Source organism: Camelina sativa, chromosome 6 (assembly GCF_000633955.1).
Source record: "Camelina sativa cultivar DH55 chromosome 6, Cs, whole genome shotgun sequence".
Lineage (NCBI taxonomy): Eukaryota > Viridiplantae > Streptophyta > Magnoliopsida > Brassicales > Brassicaceae > Camelina > Camelina sativa.
This window is the reverse complement of record NC_025690.1, coordinates 8,541,223-8,560,762: the sequence shown is the minus strand read 5'-3', so window position 1 is coordinate 8,560,762 and position 19,540 is coordinate 8,541,223. Positions and strand designations below refer to the sequence as shown.

At 34.2% G+C, this 19,540-nt stretch overlaps 3 protein-coding genes across 3 annotated transcripts; 1 reads left to right on the top strand and 2 right to left on the bottom strand.

Annotated features, from left to right (window-relative positions):
• On the bottom strand, positions 1,312 to 7,324 carry LOC104698809 (probable apyrase 3; the record flags this gene model as incomplete). Its single annotated transcript, XM_019246299.1, has 3 exons — positions 6,760 to 7,324; positions 2,061 to 2,167; positions 1,312 to 1,383 (listed from the first exon to the last, which is right to left on the bottom strand). Coding segments are annotated over exons 1-3 (744 nt in total), but the record flags the coding sequence as incomplete, so codon positions are not given.
• On the bottom strand, positions 9,667 to 10,894 carry LOC104790667. The gene is made up of 4 exons (XM_010516449.2): positions 10,547 to 10,894; positions 10,403 to 10,439; positions 10,056 to 10,139; positions 9,667 to 9,948 (listed from the first exon to the last, which is right to left on the bottom strand). The coding sequence occupies exons 1-4, from the start codon at positions 10,856 to 10,858 to the stop codon at positions 9,896 to 9,898; spliced, it is 486 nt and encodes a 161-aa protein (XP_010514751.1). The 5' UTR covers positions 10,859 to 10,894; the 3' UTR covers positions 9,667 to 9,895.
• LOC109133479 (40S ribosomal protein S29) lies at positions 11,068 to 12,040 on the top strand. Its single transcript, XM_019246695.1, has 3 exons — positions 11,068 to 11,195; positions 11,629 to 11,728; positions 11,832 to 12,040. The coding sequence occupies exons 1-3, from the start codon at positions 11,134 to 11,136 to the stop codon at positions 11,838 to 11,840; spliced, it is 171 nt and encodes a 56-aa protein (XP_019102240.1). The 5' UTR covers positions 11,068 to 11,133; the 3' UTR covers positions 11,841 to 12,040.

Here is a 19,540-nt window from a genome sequence, read left to right as displayed (position 1 = left end):
GGTTTGTGGGTTAATAGATCTCGAACTATTAATTTGGGGAGATACATGTTTTGAACTTTTGATTCGGGGAGAATTAGCCTTCGAACTTTTTTTTCGAAGATATATAGATAGAGGTCAAAGTTTGGGCTCTATCTGACTCGATACAATAGTTCTCATGCGGAAATAGACCGTCGGCCCATTCTTTTCCCTAAAACGTACGTTGACTGATCTAACTGTTATTGAATTTTTGTAGTAACATTTACCTTTCGTCATTAAAACCAAGCCGTTCAAGCATTGCGATTATATATGCTGATGAGAAGCAATACCCACGCAAATATTCTTTTCTATAGTGAGGAGTACCTCTGTATTCCACTTTTAGTGCTTCCCGGGTCTTTTGACAAAACGCCTCCCCCTTTTGCCTTAAGTCAGACATCCAATTTTGTTCGTCTAAGTGAAAGAACTGATTCAAATTTCAAAACATTAACAAAAGAAAAACAAAAAAATGTTCAAACGATTCTTTCACAAGTTCAAACATATATATAAATCTTGACGTCACAGGATTCATACTTCGCTGGTGTAGGCAAAATTTGATGTAGCCAAAAACCTTCCTTGAACCGGAGGTATGTACGTAGATCCAATAGCACACGAGTTAGATGGACACATCTCTGTACATAAATTACCAAAACTGCACCCGTAAGAGATCAATAAAATTAACAATATATCAACAATATATACCAAAATATATATGATCTTTTACCACTTCCTTCTTGCAAAAGTTCAAGCGTTTTGATTTTGCATCTTGCGAAATTACCAGCAGCTACAAGTCTTGTATATTCGCTTTCATCAGCTAGGAATACGGATAGATATTTACGCCGATTATTTTGGTAGGTGTACCCTTGAGGAGTACAAGGGTCTTCAACGTCTTCCTCCCCGTCTTCCTCCACGTCTGTTGTATGGATTGAAAGCAACATATGAGAGAGTTTGAGAGTTCAATTGCCTTAAACTCAAAAAGTGCAATATAATTTTAGTAAACAAGTGATCATTACAAGGATTTTTGTCAGTAACTAACCTGAGTATTGCAGATTATCCATTAACCTTTTTAGTGCTGCATCCTGCATGGCGACAAAAGTTATTAGCAAAGGATAAGTTATTTTTTCCTTGGTCATTTTATGACAATTTTGAGATAAGATCATGGATTCAATACGAATAAGTTTCCAAAAAACTCTTTAAAACTCAAGGATGAATCAAAGAAAGCATTAACTCAAAGATAAATGCTCTGGCCTCAAAAGTTACCTTCCCATAGTTGGGGAAGCTGTGACTGTAGATTCTGTACGGAAAACTGTTACAGGTTTTTGTATGCGAGTCCAGAGAATTCACTTGCTGATTACTTAACTCAAAGGTCACCTAAAACAAAATGCACAAACAATCATCACACAAACGACCTTTAACCACAGTTGAGGTACTTTGTCCTAAGTTTGATAATTGTATAACAAGTCCCCTTCTTTCTTTCTTTTTTTCATCCAAAGATGGTATTTGGATGTAGCGCGCATTCGGTTGTTGTATGTTTTCTTAAACCAGTTTGATGTAGTTTTGTATCAAATGTCAAAAAGATAAATGATTGAATTTCTAAAGTCAATTTTACGATTGTATTTTTTTAATAATTTTATGAGAAATCATTTAAATTAAAAATAAGTTGATTCACGTTTTCTCGTCAACTTCACGAAAACAAGATTAAAATATGCCATGATTTGACCAGACACACATATACAGTGTATTAAAATGTCGATCCTAAATTTGGTAATATATTAAACTATTAACCCAATTCTATTATAGAGAATTTTTTTTGTTAATATATATTAAAAAAGGTTAAATCTCTTTATCCTATCAAAAAAGAAAGAAATTGGAAATTTGTTTAATTTTGTTCTATAAATCTTGATTAAATTTTCACACATATTTTAATATTTTGTGCTTGAATGGTTTTGTGCATGCAAAACTTCCCAAAAATCCAATTATTTTGCACGTAATTCATATTGCATCTAATTTGACAAAACAACACATGGGCATGTTTATAAAGAATAGACCTGCGCAGAAGCCCCGCCGAGTTCAACAATCCCCGTTGTCCCAGTATTTCCAAGCAAACCGAGTGCGTGATTGGCAATTATCCAAGCATATAAACCTTCATCAGATCCTGAATCATGATATATTTCCTGTAAATGCAGTTTCTAGAACAACTCGCTGAGAGGAACAAGTCGTTATGCCAAACAGAGTATTATGCCAATCAGGAAACTGCATCAGATCACAAACGCCTGAATTGCTGACGTGGATGTGTGAGCTGACATGGCAGGACGTGAGTGGATGTGATGATGTGTCAAAGAAGGTTGCTGACTTGACATTGAAGATAGAGACGAAATTGTACTTGGAGATATGATGAATATTCTCTACAAAATATAAGGAAATGATAAGCTTGAGGAGCAAGCAGTTTTCTTATCCCTTGATACTTGAAAGGCACATGCAACATAAAGTTGATATTGTTGAAAGGAGCTAGCAGAAACTTGAAGAGATACTGCTTTCTGAATCACCGTGAAGGATCTGGTGGCTATTGCTTTCTGAGAACAAAGCTGATCTTCTGCTAAGCTCAGAAGCTTGTTAGGGTACCTTTTTCAATTGTTGAATTTGAGGTTAATGCCTTGGGAACCCGTTTCAATCACCTGATGAGGATCAAACAATTGAGAAACAGCGTACGGTACATTCTTACACCATGCTTCAATTTTGTGTGATAATTGTTTATTTGTTAATTGTAGATCATGTATTAGATATTAAAATTAAATTACAGGACCCTGAATATCATTTAATTCATAGAGTAGTTGTGGAGAAACTGATAGTAATAGAACATTAGAGCACTGATTTGCAAATTGTTGATTTGTTTACAAAACCATTGGACTTGGATCAACACATGATTATGAGAAAATTCATTAATGTTTGTGAGATCTAATATGTTCGGTGAGTTGTGTTGATCAGATATAGAGACATGCATCAAAACAGGCCATGGAATTCCTAGAATGTATAAAGATCAACACTCTGTCTAAACAAAGAGTCAGTGGAAAACAACTGCCTGTCATGCCAATTCACATTGGTGATCTCGTAAAACGTTTCCGGGAAGGAGGAGGTCAAAAAGCTGAGGAGAGACATTATTATGCATTCCATTTTCCAAGAAGTACTAGCGGTTTGTAATTTTTTTTTTATTTTTAAAAAGGAGTAATGTGGCTGGTACGTCTGCAACAGAGCCCTGAAAAATAATAACAAGGGAATGCACAAATATCCGTGGTTGAGAAGTCAAGTGATATCACTGATAGAAATCAGAAGATTCAGCAGAAGATCTTTCACATCATCAACTGTGAAGATCATTCATGTCTGTTGGATCTAAGCTCTAAGGTAGTGTGTCATGCAAAGTTTAAAAAAAAAAACTTGATACACTACTGTCAATGCCCTCTCCAAAGGAAATTCCAGCTGCCTACTTCACGTTGATGGTGAACCATGAGAATCAAAGGCATGCCAGAGCGAAAGACTAGCCACCGATCACAGAGCTGTTTCTTGAAGATTCACAAAAGGTTGTGGTAGTTTCTGGTGAAGTCCCTAACAAGTAGTTGGCACACATCATTGAACAGATCTCAAGGTATGAAAACCTCTTGTTTTAAGAAGTACAAAATTAATAGAAGAATGCTCTTAATGGTCTATTGCTTTTCTGGTTCCCTCTTTCATGTGTTTAACTATGTTTAGAAGTCTGAGATCGTGTGTAAATAGCTGAAATGAAAAAAAAGTGTTGTAAAATAAATGTTGTGTAGTTAAAATCAGATGATTGATTGATGTAACACGAGGCTGATTATAGATATTGTTGATGAAGACTGCTTGTATGTTATCAGCAGGTGTGCACTAATGTGTGTTAAGTGTTTTCAGGTTTAAGCTCATTTGTTTCAGCTCACAAGAATGATCATAATTCTCTAAGTGGTAAAATCCATAGAGCAGCGATTAATCAAGGGTCTAACTTTTTGAACGACGAATTGATCATGTATGTAGGATCAAAGAGCTGCGTGTCCATCTAAATATTTGGTTGTACCATGAGTATTGAAAGATTGGAAGTAGTTGTTACTGAAACTTACAACTTGGCTCAAGTGGTGAAAGGGTTTTAGAGGGTTGTTGTTGTGTCATCATGCGTCTGAGGACGATTGGAAAGACTGATACTCAGTTTGTATCGATAAATGAGTATAGTGTCAGCTCCATCATACGAAGGAATGGAGCTACATGTACCAGAGGCTGATGAGTGTTCCTAGACAGAAGATTGTGCTTGCAAGCTGTTATTTCATGTATGTACAACAGGTAGTTATTCATTAGAGTTACATCTTTAATCAACGTATTTGATGCAAGGGACTGTTACTAGAAGATGGATTGTGCTACGAAGCAAGTGTCTACGTCCCACCAGCTGTTTGACGTGTGCATTATCGTCTATATCACCGAGGAGACATCTTTTGAGTTAAGCGAGCATCTACAGAAGTGTGTTGATACTTCAGTGTCGTGGAGTCAACAAAAGAGTGACAAGAGATCGTCTCACCCTTGAGGATCCACATGTGCATATGATTGTGATGAGACATGCTATCTGTAGTGAAAACAGAGGTGTGTGATACTCTGTTTTTAGGTCTTTTACATCCATTGAAGGAAGAACGCTTGTGTTTGGTTACAATAATGATGGATGAGGATGTTTGAAGCTGTTGGGCTTCTGAAGACTGTGTCTGAGATTAAGCCTTACATAACCAAAGGTGTATGAGTTTTGTGGGCTAATCTGTCAACGTCAGGGGTTTGATCAAGACAGTGAATGCTCATGTGAGGAACTATGCATTTAGAGTCTCACATGTACGATCAACACTTTGTTTGAATGTGGTGGATTAAATGGTTGGGCTGGTATTAGACATGAGTTAACAGATGATCATATGTTTGAGTTCTCTACAGATGACGAATTAGAGAAGTGATATGTGCTTAGCTCATCTGACTAAGTAGCTCATCTGTGTAGAAGCGTTCAAAGAAACTGGTCTAGATGCAAGAATGAAGGTTATCTACAGTGAAACTGAGGTTTGAAAGTGTTGAACATGATACATAAGGTGCTGTTTTTTCTTACGAAGCTTGTGTATGGTCACGGTCACACTGTGATTCGATCAAAGAGCTACTTACTGTTCGAATTTTCGACTATTTGCGTCCTATTGCCACACATCCAGTTGTGGTTGCAAGGAGAGTCAAAAATGCCTACAAACATGAAGCTGTTTCAATAGGCGACGAGACTGATCATCAAAGTGCTTAAGGATGCGTAGCACTGTTAGTAGGTAAGTGATTCCCATAACTCAGTATGTTGTTGTGATACATATGTCTGTTTTTGACTTAGTTGATCACTCAAGGTGGGGGAGAATGATTCTGGTTCTGGTTTTTGATATAATTCTAATCAACGCCTAATGATAAGAAGTTTTGTTCTGATGGGGGAGAATCCTTGTAGCTACTTGGTTTAGGGGGAGAATCATTGTTTATGGGGAGACTTAATTGATTAATTGGTTGATCTTAGGCTGCTAATGATTGAGAATATGCCAATTGATTAAGTCTGATTAGAGAGCTATTAAGAACATGGTTTTCGCTGCAGCCTGCTGGGGTTTCTGATTATTAGGTTTTTAATCATAGTTCTGTTTGAACAAGCTATTGATTGCTTTTGCTAGATAATGACTGTTGTTTTGTCTAGTTGTTCCTTGTTCTGTTTTTTGGCTTGTGTTTGTTAGAGTGTCTTTTCAGGTTGAACCAGAGAGATGCTTGAGTATCAAACTCAGTCAAAAAGGGGGAGATTGTAAATGCAGTTTCTGGAACAACTCGCTGAGAGGAACAAGTCGTTGTGCCGAACAGAGTGTTGTGCCAATCAGGAAGCTGCATCAGATCACAAACGCCTGAGTTGCTGATGTGGATGTGTGAGCTGACGTGGCAGGACGTGAGTGGATGTGATGATGTGTTGAAGAAAGTTGATGACTTGACATTGAAGATAGAGACGAAATTTTACTTGGAGATATGAAGAATATTCTCTACAAAATATAAGGAAATGATAAGCTTGAGGAGCAAACAGTTTCCTTATCCCTTGATACTTGGAGATTCGCCTTCTAGGGTTTCTCAAGTAGTGTATATATATTCTAGGAGTAGGCTACAAGCCAAGTTGAGCACTCTAGAATATTGATACAGTTGTAAACTTCGAAGCCGCAAAAATAAGGCTTAGAAGATGTGTTCCGAGTTCTCTGTGACGTTAATCAGGGAGGTGATTAAGTGCGCAGAAAATTGTTTTTCTTTCTCTTAGATCTACACTGGTGAGAGTCTAGATAGAAAAGAGAGAAGATTGGTTTTCTTCTCTCATAGATAAAAAGAGAGAGGATTGTTTTCTTCTCTTAGATCTACACAGGGTGATGTGTTAGATAGAAAAGAGAAAGTTTCAGATTCATTCTTAGTCGGGGTCAATCCTATTGGGTAGAATAGATTGAGTAAGGGCCAAGACAAAATTGTATTATTGTAAGAGATAAATTTTATTAATAAGAATGAAGAGAAAAACGTTGGCTTAGCGCGTTCCAAGTGTATATCAGTGTATTATGTGTCTCTATACCTTTACGTTTCCAATAACTAGTTAGCACTTCCATTCCAATATATATATATATATATGTATATATTTCTTTTTATTAATCGAATGAAGAATTGATTTAAAAAAAGACTAACCACTGATAATATAAGCCCACTCGTCACGAAAATAAAACCCAGGAGGAGATCTAAAAACTTGTTTGGCAGTATTAAGAATACTTTCCTGATCAGTTTCTGCAATGGCTCTCATCCCAGCTGTCGCCATTAACCTTATGTCAGTCCTGCTCCACATACCCTTGGGAACAATTTCCTTGGCGAAGTCCACAAGTTCCTCCACTTTTGCCTTCGCTCCTTCCAGATTATTAGCATACGTCGACAAACCATCTCGAAACCTAGACACCTTGTAGTTGTCAGGTGCAAAACTGAAAACGGGTGCCCCGGACTGATCAATGGAGTACTTGAACACGTGAACTCGGGACCCGAAACTCCCAGCATCGATAACGACGCTGTACAAACTTCCGGATAATGGAACTGGAACTGGATTAAAATTCAAAAAGAAGGAAAATATCCCTAACGCTAGAGCCCCCGAAATGGCGGTTGGTATGATAATCCGTTTCGTGAGTCTCGACGACCACGGCGTCGGAGATGATGATTGGTGCTCAGGTAGGATCGGAACCTTGAGGGCGTCCATCTCCGGTTCCATTTTTCAACCTGGAACATGCATGAGATCACCTTTGCATTAACGTCAAAGGAACCTTAATGAAAACAAACTAGATAACCAACCATTAGCAATAGCAGTAAACATATAATGAATAAGAGAATCATAATTAAAGGTAACGGCGCAACTATGACAATAAACGTAGTGCAAAAAGAAAAATATCTATAAATATAAACTTAACCCAAAGAGCAAGTTCTGTATGTGTGTGTCTTCCTCTTACTCTTAAGAAACTGATTCTTTTATAATCGGATGTTCGAAGACCTATAACGTGGGTTTTTTCAAAAAAAAAGGCCTATAACGTGTGGGTCACATTATTGGCTAATTTTCAGGTACCTTAATTCTCTTCCATTATTGATTAATTTTCCATGGGGAAGCTATTTTTTTTTTATGTTACCTTTTGCCAAACAAGTTCTTAATAGAGAGAGAAAATGGATTTTTTTTTTTTTGAAAACTACTAATCACTATTTTTTCACTATTTTTAAAAAGTAAATAATAAAATTAATTACAATAAAATGTCAATATGTCATGTTTTTTATGTACTTGGTGCTATATATATATATATTTTAGGTTTCTTTTTGTGAAATGATATAATAATATGAAAGTATATGAATTAATTTTAAGGTTCAATGGTTTAGGTAGGTCCCACATATTGGATAAAATATGTTGATGTAAGTTGTAACACCTTACGTAGATAGAAAAAAATTCAATAATTTTATTTGATGATCGTGTTTTTGATAAATATTAATGAATGTTTCCTAATAATATTATTATTTTTTGTTGATTGCGTTTACCAATATTGATAAATAGAAGTGAACTAGTAGTAGTGCTTGCTAATTTACTAATATTTAAAAGCATTAATTCACCGGTAAAGGAATATATATTAATAATAATCTTATTTTAATTGGTGAGTTGTTTTTACTCATTATAATTTTTATATATGTTCACACAGAGTTGCATTTCTCACGTACTTGTTTTCTATTTTTAACTACAATTAGGTGTGTACATGGCGAAGAAGTTCAAATTGCTTTATTTATGATGTATCTAGAAGACGTCCAAGTCCAGATGGAATGACGACATTGTGTTTCTAATGTTGATGACAAATAATAAAAATGGATCTAGTGAAGCTGATCAATATATATTTTTCCATTGTGTATCTTCTGATTTTTGTTTAAATATGACGAATATATGTTCCTTGAGCCAAGCCTGTTTTCTTGTTGACAAAAAAAAAATGACGAATATATGTTTAATTAAAAAAAAGACGAACTCATATGACGGAATTTGAGCTAATGAATTTATGGAATGTCAGTTATAAACATGGGTTTAAAATCGTATACATGCCTAGGAAGACTCTCTAATCTAGAGATAACCAAACAGGAGTTAATAGCGAGTTAAAACCAAAACAGGAGCTAATAGACACAAATACCAGATCGAAGCAAAGCAAAGAAGAAAATCAAGCACAAAGGCAACCACAAAACCTATTAAAATCAGACCTGAGTCTGTAGAGGACTCTCTAATCAAGAGATAACAAAAAAGGAGCTAATAGCGAGTTATAATCAAAACAGGAGCTAAAAGTAGACACAAATACAAGATCGGAGCAAAGCAAAGAAGAGGAATGGACAGATACGAGTCTAAACCAGAGATTTCTCATTGGAAACAAACCTTCGGAACTGAAAGGGGAGAGAGAATTAGGTTAGACCGGTAACAAACCTTCGGAAGTGAAAGGGGAGAAAGAATTGGTTTAAAGGTTCTTTGTTGACACTTTTTTTTGTCAAAAATTGAAAAGTACTTGGTGTGGCTGCTGAGTTTAATTATGTAAGTTTATAAATTACACATCAAGACACATTAAATAGATTAGTTAAAATACATTTTTTTGTTCATAAATTATGAGTAATAATGTGCATTTACAAATTATCCGAATCAATGAAGAAAAATATAGATGTAGTTAATATTATGTAATTCATAACAAAAATAAAAATGAAACAAAGATGGTACAAGAATAAGATTAAATCAGAGTCGGCCCATAGGCCAAGCATAAGCTTGCGGCCGTATATATTATATACAAAATTAGGTCCTATTTTCTCAAAAGTTACTTTGGTCTAGTGGCGTTAGGAGTGTTAGTGAAACCTCACTCAACACGAGTTCGGACTTCGTCTACTATGCCACCATGCAAAATCATATTGATGTTTGGGATGAATCTTACTCCAATAAGGATAATATGAACAGGCAAATCTTCGTATGAGTGATTTTAAGGAGAAGAATAACTAAAACAACATTTAAGCTTATGGTATACATGTTTTGTACCTTGAATCACATTGCGTACGTTAGAGTTTCGCCTAGGAAACTATTTCTTTTGTACCAATTCACTTACTCGTATTTGAACCGATGTAACAAGTGAAATTGTAAAAACTGTGGATGACGACAATCAATTACACAAGCAAAATGCACCACAGTTTTGTTATATGACAATGACACTATAAACAAGTTAGATATATCATCTGTAATAATAGTCCAAAGAACCAATGGTGTGAATGGTGGATACGAAACATAGTAAGGACTTTATAAACGGCGAGAATATCCAGAACCTCCACATTTCTTGCAAAAAATCAAACCTGCATTATTAACAAAAACAAAATCAAACCATATGTTTGGTAAGAAACTACTGTGTTAAGCATCACATAAAAGGGTTAAGAAAATGCATGGTTAAGTAATTAAGTACCTGAACCTTTGCAGACTTTGCAGTTAACCAAACCAGACTCCACCTTCATCTTCCCTTCTAGGCAAAATACACATTTCGTTCCGCCTTTTTCGTACAAACCCGTCAAACAAAAACGATTATAAAGACAATTTAGACTCGAATGAAAACAGAATGAGAATACTTGTGAAACTATACTAAAACACTACTAACTTCCATTGAACAATATTGCATAAAGTAAGTGTTCAATCAAACGAGAAGCGTGGTACAGAGTAAAGGGGTTTAGTCTCTATGAGAACCTAATTGTATTTTTGATAATTTACAATTCATATTGCAAGAAAAGAAACAGAGTAAAGAATAAAGAGATTCACCGTTTCCACCACATCTCTCACATGGCACTGGATCTCCCTGAAACAATCTTAGACATAAAAGATCAAAACCCTACAAGATTTCTTAAGTAAATGAAAGATTAAGCAGAGAAAGAATTGTAAATGAGAGCTTTTTAAGAACCAAACCTTGAAGCCGAGGAAGAGAGAGAGAGCAATGGCTACAACGAGACTGATAGTGACAATGAAGGTCTGTGTATCGATGAATCCGCCACCGCCATCGAAGCCGCTACTTAGGAAGAGAAGTGAAGGGTGAATGATGAGATTAGCTGAAGATTGATGATGAACACTTGTCCGCCACTTGTTCTGGTTTCTATGGTGTCTACTTAGTTCAGGTTTCGTAAAGAAGAGGAATTGTGGTGGTGGTGGTTTTAACGAAGAAGATGAAAGAGAATAAGAAGAAGAAAGAAGTTGCAGAGAGATGAGAGGTCGAGTGGCCATGGATCCACTAGCACCAAAAAAAAAAACTCAGCAGGATCATAGAACAGAGAACCTGTGGATGGTGAAGAAAGAATCCGTCCATTAATGGGCCTGGATTAAGACTAAATGGGCCGTTAGTGGGCCTACTGGGTCTTCAGAATGTGGCCCATTTTTTCTTCACAAACAAACCGATGATGAGTTATTATAAATTTGAGCTTCTTCTTCCTCGACACAAGAAATTTCTAGGGTTTTGGAGAGTCGTATCGCATCCGCCGTCTGTGAGCAAATCGACGAAAATGGGGCACTCCAATGTGTGGAACTCTCACCCGAAGAAGTATGGCCCTGGATCTCGTACCTGGTAATACATCTCTCTTTCTCTCTCTCTCTCTCTCTCGCGTTTTGCTTTTTTTATTTGTTTGTTTTCTTTCAAGTAAAGAACTCGCACACCATTTCCTTTTTTTTTTTGTCCTGATGAATCTACGAGTTGTGTTTTTGTGATGTATCGATTGAGACTGATTAAGCTTTGAGTGATTTGTGTGCTGATTGTAGTGATTAGCTTTCGTCTTCTTCACCTTGTGAGATTAGCTTATTTGGTATATTTGACTTTGTTAATTTGCAAATGATTGTAGTGATTAGCATGTGTTATGTATGATAAATTAGATTGTTATATTTGGCTTATGGTCTTCATCATGTGAGATTGGTTTGGTTGTTGTGAGTTATTATTATATCTGGCATTTTAGGATTCTGATTCTGACTTTGTAATTTTGCCTATTGCTGTGTGTTATGTATAGCCGTGTGTGCGGGAACTCGCACGGGCTGATCAGGAAGTATGGATTGAACTGCTGCAGACAGTGTTTCCGCAGTAACGCTAAGGAAATTGGATTCATCAAGGTAAATTTCAATCTCTATAACTTTGTGTTTCTTTCATTTCTTTTTCTTTTTTTTTGGTTTGCATAGAGGCTGATTCAGGGTTTTGTTTATCTTGTTTTAACAGTACCGTTAATCAAGCACCAACTTCATGATTGATGCTTATTACACACACATGATGGCGTCGATGGGATTGGCTTTTGAAGCCCTTGTAGTTTTGATGTTTCTTTTACTTGTGAACCTTGTTGTTTTGGGAGTAAGTTGTTGAACCTCTCTCATTAAGCATGTCTTGTTTTGATCAATGAAGTTTTAGTTATTCTCGTTATTTTTGTTTTATCAGTCAAATTTTGATCAATAAGTTATCTTCTTAGAACACTCTTGAAATCAGACATTCGAAATCTTTAAACTACTCTGGGAAAAGTTGAATAATCAACTATGATATTAAGGATCTCTATAAGCTTTAGATATACACATCTGTCTCTCGTATGATTTGCTTATGTCAATTACAAATTTGTGTATTGACTATTGAACAGCCTTTCTATGCTTACTGGATGTTCGTGTGGTGTCAAGGTTTTAAACCCCTTTACAGATGTAACATATCGTATTCCCAAAGTCCAACTTGGTTATGCAACCTAAAAGTACAAAAACTGCGTCTCCAATCCTAATGCTAATTGTAAACGTCCAAGCTTGAGCGCACCTACTCGTAAGTCGTAAAAGTAAGCTACTGTTTATAAGGGGTTACTGCACTGCACATGTCAAAATGACCAAAATCCATGGAATTTGTCATAGATTAAGATCATAACCAATTCTTCTACTTCGAGACAAAAAAATAACTAAGATCAGACTATGCAATTTCGGGTTGAGAGAATATCTTCAAGGTAAGTAACTTTGAAGACAGATGAATCATGAGAATGATAAGTATTTCTATGAAGACGAAAAGCAACGGAGAAGGAGAAAGTTAAACCTCCGTTTTTGTGGATGGAGTTGTAATGTATCCCTCCTATATATATATTAGCTCAAGTAGATAGACTCTTTCGGGTTGTTTTTGTGGAAGTAATGTTGATGTTGGAGTGATGTAATGAGTAGTATTTTAACTCAATACACATTCTGCAGATGCTTATGTGACTTCATGATTCATCACCCCAACAGACCTTCCGAGGTTTTTTATAGAGTTGATCAGCTAAAGGCTAAAGCACGGAACTGTAATAAAAAGAAGAAGATGATTCAGGATATATCAAGTTGATGACTGATGAGTTATAAGGATTTAGAAAGGAAAAAAGATGTTCAGCAACACCAAGTATAGCTCAATACATGGTCACAGATCCCAATTTTAAAAATGTATTGTCAACTACTGCATGGTCACATATACCAACTATATGATGACATGTGCTCAACATCACGATCATTTTATTCCGGTATGCTATTTGTCAGAATCCGATATTGATTATGTTTGACCGGCGTTGACCGATGTTGACCGACAAATTTTTAATTTTTAAAATTTTATTTTAGTATTGGAAACAAAAAAAAATAAAAATGTCTTATAGAATAATTTCTGGATTTTATTAATTAACAAAATATCTATTTTCATTATAAAGATATATTTTACATTTGCTAATGCAATCAATCTTATAATAGTTTTTTTTCAATTGTAAAACTTAACTTTAAATAAACTAAAAATCATTGATAAATTTTTCAGATATTAAAACTTTTATTTTACCACATATCCTACTATATTAATTGAGAAGTACAAAGTTGAAACTAACCTTATAATTTGTGCTGTATATGTTGTGATTTGAATTTTTAAAAATAAAGATATATTACTCAATTTATGAAGAAAACAATGTGTGTTTTAATGTTCCACATCGGTGGATTAGTAAAACTAAATTTATGTGGTTGATAAAATTAATAAATTTTATTTTCTCACAATTACAATATTATAATTATTTTAAAATATTTCACAAAATAATGATGCAAATACAGCAAACAAACAATATAAAACTGTGTAATATACATCAAACATATTAAATTGCTATAATATTCTAAAGTAATTAGTATTCAGAAAGATATATGTTGATTTACCAAAGAATTGCAATGTTAAGTAAATACTGTCCATATTTTATTTATTATAACATAAATTTTCTGGTTTTAGTTTAAGTTTCAATATCTTAAAAACTGTTAATGATTTATTTTCAGTTTTATTTAAGTTTTGAACTTTAAAAAAAAAACTAACTATAATAAGATTAATGCATTAAACATATATAATATATCTTTATATTGGATATAGATATGTTTTTTTAACCATAAATGATTCAACAAAACAATTTTAATACTTTTGTTTCTAATACTAAAAAAAAAAAAGTTTTGCTGGTCAACACCGAACATATCTAGTCAACGCCGAATTCTGACAAACAATGTACTAAAATAAAAATGATCGTGATGTTGAGCACATGCCATCATATAGTTGGTACATGTGGCCATGAAATACATTTACTTCGTGTAGTTAGCTATACATTTTTAAAGTTGGTATGTGTGGTCATGTATTCAGCTATACTTGATGTAGCTCACTATCTTTTTTCCATTTAGAAACATTACTTGGCAATTTCCATCACCTTTGATCTTCATCTCTGAGTAACCTTCCCACTCGAATCTGAAGTCTTTCTTGATCATTGAGATCTTCCAAGCATCATAACCTATCATGGAGTCTCTCCCGATTATGACAATCTCACAATCGTCCACAAGGCAATACAGAGTAAAACCTTTATAAACTAACTAGATGAGGACCCGTCCGATGTGCGGGTTTAAAGTTTTATAAATAAAATTAAATTTATTAAAATTTATTGTATGTTATATATAAAATTTATTTTTGTTATAATACACTGATTTATATCAATTTACAAATCTTTTATGTATGTTACTATTAAAAGTAAATTTTTATACCAAAATGTACCTTTGTATGTTACAAAAATATTCTTTATCACTATCTAGAAACTGTCTATATAAACACATTAAGCCAAGTATATTACTTTCACTTGTGCATAGTTTTTTAATTACTAAAATTGTTGTCTCAAAAATCATTTTGAATAAAAAATATATTACATAATATACTAATCAATTATGTATCATCACAATAATGTATGACCACCATGGAGAAAACATCGGTTCCGCCTTCATCCCTTATGGAGAGAACCTTACGTCCAACCTCCTCCACCATGAAGAGAACTTTGGCTCCGCCTTTCTCCCTTGGAGAGATAACCTTGCGTCCAATCTCTTCCACCTTCCTCCCTTGCGGAGATAACCTTGTGTCCAACCTTCTCCACCATAGAGAGAACCTCGACTCTGCCTTCATTCTGTGTGGAGAGAAAATGTTCACGTCTTTTTCTATCTCAAAATAGTTTGCTCTGACGACTAATAAACGTCAAAATCTTTTTCAATCGTCACAAAATCTTTTGATAGTAACCAATGCTAAATTTCTCAATGTATTCGTGGAAGTGTCTTTGACACACCATGATGTAGCCTTTGTCTCTATAACGCTTCAACCTCCACATTGTTTTGTGAGCCCATGTCTACTCTCAGTCTAGGAGCCCACCTTCCCAAGTGGACCAACCCATATTTGATGGCCAGTTTATTACGTCTGAAAGTATTTAAAAACTTGATTACCGACCTTACAAATCAACAAATGATATTTTCTTGTGTTTTGTCCTCACTCGCACAATTTCGACAATCACTTCCAGAAATGTCACCCATCATGAAGTTTTCTCAAGACCCTTGACTGAAAAAATAAGTGCATTTTGGTGACGTATGTGGCTAAATCAATTCTTTTAAACATTTCCGCAAACCAGGGTGTCAGAGTCTTTGAGCTCCTATGAATCTATCAACAACGATTTATTTTTTTCCAATCTATCAATCTATATTTGTTGTACACTTGTGTTTGATTAACCTATTTTATCAATTCATTAGGTTGATGAGCTTTTATTCGTTATCTCCCTTTGGGATTGAATGAATAATGGTAACAATTATGTTTGCAAAAAAAAAAAGGTTTATGACCAACCAATCAAGTTTGAGAAATTGAAAGAGAATTAATTTGCCATAATTAAAGAAACAGTAGAAAATTATAAGCATGTTAATATATGAATCCCAAATAATTCAAATATTAAAATATAAATTAAAACAATCTAAAAATACTACAATAAATTATAAAATACAGTATTAGAAAAAGAAGACTCATATATTATTATTTTTTTGGTCAACATATTAATCTTACCTATTCCCAACTGAAAAAGGAGAAAGTAGTAAAAAATTTTGGTTTAAGAAAATAAGAAAAATTTACCTTCTCATTAAAATATGTTCCCAATTAAGCAAAGTTGAAAGCAATGTTTTTGAAAAAATTATTTAAATATGAGGCGATCTTTGATTATATAGAAGTGAGTACAAAATTTAGAATTAATAATTAAAAGTATATTTTCCTTAATCCTTTTTCTATTTTTTTTTAATAATTAATCACTTAAAATTAAAAATAAGTAAATAATATTATAATTTCGTGAAATATATATATATATATATATATATATATATAATCTCCTTATAATTATTTTAAAAAATTTTGTTTTTTCTAAATTCTGAAATTTTTTATAATTATATTTTTACTTTACTAATATTTTTTAAAACAAAATATTATCTTTTTGTTGTAATCAAATTCTTCCTATTAAATATTTACACATGTCAAAATCTCAGATTGATAATTTGACATGAAACATGTCAAAATCTTGTTAATGACTAACTTTCAAAACCTAACTTTATATAATAAGATAATGTCAGAATTATGATTTTTATTTACTTATTTATTTATAATTAGAAATATTAATTTAAACAAGTTAATAATTTTCTTTGTCAACTTAAGCAAGTTAATAATTATTAATCTGTTTAAAGACAATCGCATAATTACAAAAATTCCTGAAAACAGTTTTCTATTTAAAAATAAATTAAAATAAAACTTCAAAGTTTTCCTTTTATATGTTTTACAAATTCTTCGATTCCCATATTGTATTAGGATTCCTTTTTCTTTTTCTTTTTCTTCCGTGGACTATTATTTTTCCCTTTTCTTGATTTGATTAAACAACAAGAAGAGACATGGTACACCACGAAAACCTAGTTACTCAAACCCTTCACAATTTTTGAGTCTAGGGTATGTGAATACGAGTGGGAGTTCTCCCAAAGAACTTGTTTCTATAAAGCCATCACAAGATCGATTTGGTGAAATTGGACCGCTCTGAGATCGCTGGCAGATACCTTCTCTTAATTCTGTTTCTTTAGGTTTAAATCGCTTTCCTTATTCTCATGAATTCTCTATTGCGCCATGAAAGAAGGTCTCTGGAGTTACATAAATGGTGTAGTTTGAGATTCTCAGCAAAGCTTGAGCAGAAGGCATCTGCTATTTCCAACTCTGCTAGTTCAGCTTATACATCATACGAGAGCCCTAATGAGAACTTTACAATCTCTAATCTCATTGATTTATGTCGTTGGGTTAAAAAAACTTATGACTGGATATCAAATCTCGAGGTAGAAGAAGACGAGGAAGAGACGGCGGACACTAATTCCTTTTCGAATCTCTCTAGAAGACATTGTCATAGAGTATCAAGAAACATTACTTGTTATCCACGGCTTCTTATAGCATATGATGCTGACAAAGCCCTTATACCCAAACTTGAGTTTCTTCAGTTCGGAGGACCTTCAAGCTCTATGATCAGCTTCTACAGTGATTTCGTTAGAGACTTTATACGGGACGAAGAAGATGAAGCGGATAATATAAGCCGAGATGTATTCGTTTTGAAAGCATTAGGCGTGCCTCTGGAGTTGTTAATCACTATGGTCAACTTCAATACCTTGGGAGATGTCAATGGAAAAGAAAAATACAAAAAGGCCATCAAGGAGGTCATTGATACAGGTTTTGATCCGACCACTTTGAAAATTTTCCAAGCTCTGCGTGTTTTTTTTTGTGTTAGGGACAAAACAGAACAAGAAAAAAGTCAATGTTTATACAAGGTTAGGCATGGCTATGGTCGATGTATGTATGGATGTTCAAGAAGCTTCTTAAGTCTCTGAAAAAAGTTGGAGAATGTGATAACTAAAGCATGCATGAAGTGATGCTATTTTCACTGGAAAGAAGAGAAATTATAAGATCAAAAGCTTCTGAATGAAGTTGTGTATACTACTTGTTCATTACCTTTTTCTTGTAGCTTGATATATGTGATTACAGTTACAAAGTTTGTTTTTTTTGGTATGAATGTTAAGTTTTAAATACTAGCTTGGGTTCTTGAATGTGGCGAAAAATACTAAAAATTAAAGGAGCCAATTTGGCCCACTGTATGCGGTTCTTGGTGACCATGGTTTCATTGATCTAGGAATCCGAGATTCGGTGATCGTTGCTGACACGGTGAGATCCCCAAGTCTCACGAACAACTCCACAAGCTCATCGATCGTGTAGTTATCATAACTTGAATCTTGAAGACGGTTTGCGTATTTTAGTTACACACCATCTTCTTATAAGGTTCCACTGCCTTACATCTTTTGCAGCATTTTAAGAGAGCATTGAGTCTTAGGATATTGTCATTCTGACCATGTCCACTCCAGCAACTCTAAGTTGCTCAAATATAAACAAATCATATTATTTATACTAAACTAATTAAAGCAACACATTTAGAACTTAAACAAAACTATGCTTCCACTAGAGTAACCCAAATAGGTTGCTCAATCATTACAATAATAATTTTTAAACAATTATTTCTTAATTAACAAATTTTAATATTTTAAAATGACAAAACAATTATTTCAATTACATATATTACATTAAAAAGAAAAAAAAATATTTTACATAATTTGGAAATGTTAAACATATATTACATAAACAAAAAAAAAACGCTTGAGAGGTGTGGCAATCAGCGTAACAGTTTCCAATCTGACCAGGGTAGTTCATGATGATAATTTGGTTACCTTGTTACAACAGCACAATCAGCCTGGGAAGTACCGGTAATCATGTTCTTGATGAAATCACGGTGACCAGGAGCATCAATGACTGCAATAGTACTTGGTGATCTCGAACTTCCAAAGGGCAATGTCGATGGTGATACCACGCTCTCTTTCAGCAAAACCTGCAACAAACCTGCAACAATACTTTAAGCTCTATGTGTTGGTTCTTTCCCATAGAGCTTACCTTGTCCTGTTTCTGCCATTTTCTTGAGAAAAGCCTGCAACAAAAATAGGAAGAAAAAGAACACAATCGAAACACAAGCTATAAGTACCAAACCAATCTCAAATCCAGATTAAACATTCTTCTTCTTCATTCCGACACAGAACTCATGCTTCATTATTTATGAACTCAATCAATTCTTATATAAAAATGCACCAACAATGGATCAATGTCTCTGCTGGTAGGATCCTTTACAAACCTAAACCAACAAAACAGAAACCACAATCGTAGGATCCTTTACAACCTAAACCAACAAAACAGAAACCACACTTATACATATACTAACCAACTATATATTGCGACATTATCCAAAGATCACTATCGAAGAACTCTCCTACGCAATTGACATGGAGCCAAATGGTTCTAGTTTTCAAAACTGGAGTCTTACAAACTTATGAGTGAAAGGAGAAGGCATCAAGATGATTACCTCCATAGCAAGAGCACTGAACAGAAGCAAAATTGCCAAAATCTGCAGAGAAATCAGGACACTATCATTCCAGTTGACTTTCAAATACTTTCTATACCCATTGTGATATAATAAGGACATCTGCAAAATACAAATATGACAAGCCAACAACGTCAGGTACTATCTG

Excerpts from the sequence above, each read along its gene's own strand:
- LOC104790667 (XM_010516449.2), bottom strand. The coding sequence starts at position 10,858 with ATGGCCACTCGACCTCTCATCTCTCTGCAACTTCTTTCTTCTTCTTAT. Across the intron at positions 10,140-10,402 it reads TGAGAGATGTGGTGGAAACG|GCGGAACGAAATGTGTATTT; the intron begins GTGAATCTCTTT and ends TGTACGAAAAAG. Across the intron at positions 9,949-10,055 it reads CAAAGTCTGCAAAGGTTCAG|GTTTGATTTTTTGCAAGAAA; the intron begins GTACTTAATTAC and ends TTAATAATGCAG.
- LOC109133479 (XM_019246695.1), top strand. The coding sequence starts at position 11,134 with ATGGGGCACTCCAATGTGTGGAACTCTCACCCGAAGAAGTATGGCCCT. Across the intron at positions 11,196-11,628 it reads GGCCCTGGATCTCGTACCTG|CCGTGTGTGCGGGAACTCGC; the intron begins GTAATACATCTC and ends TGTTATGTATAG.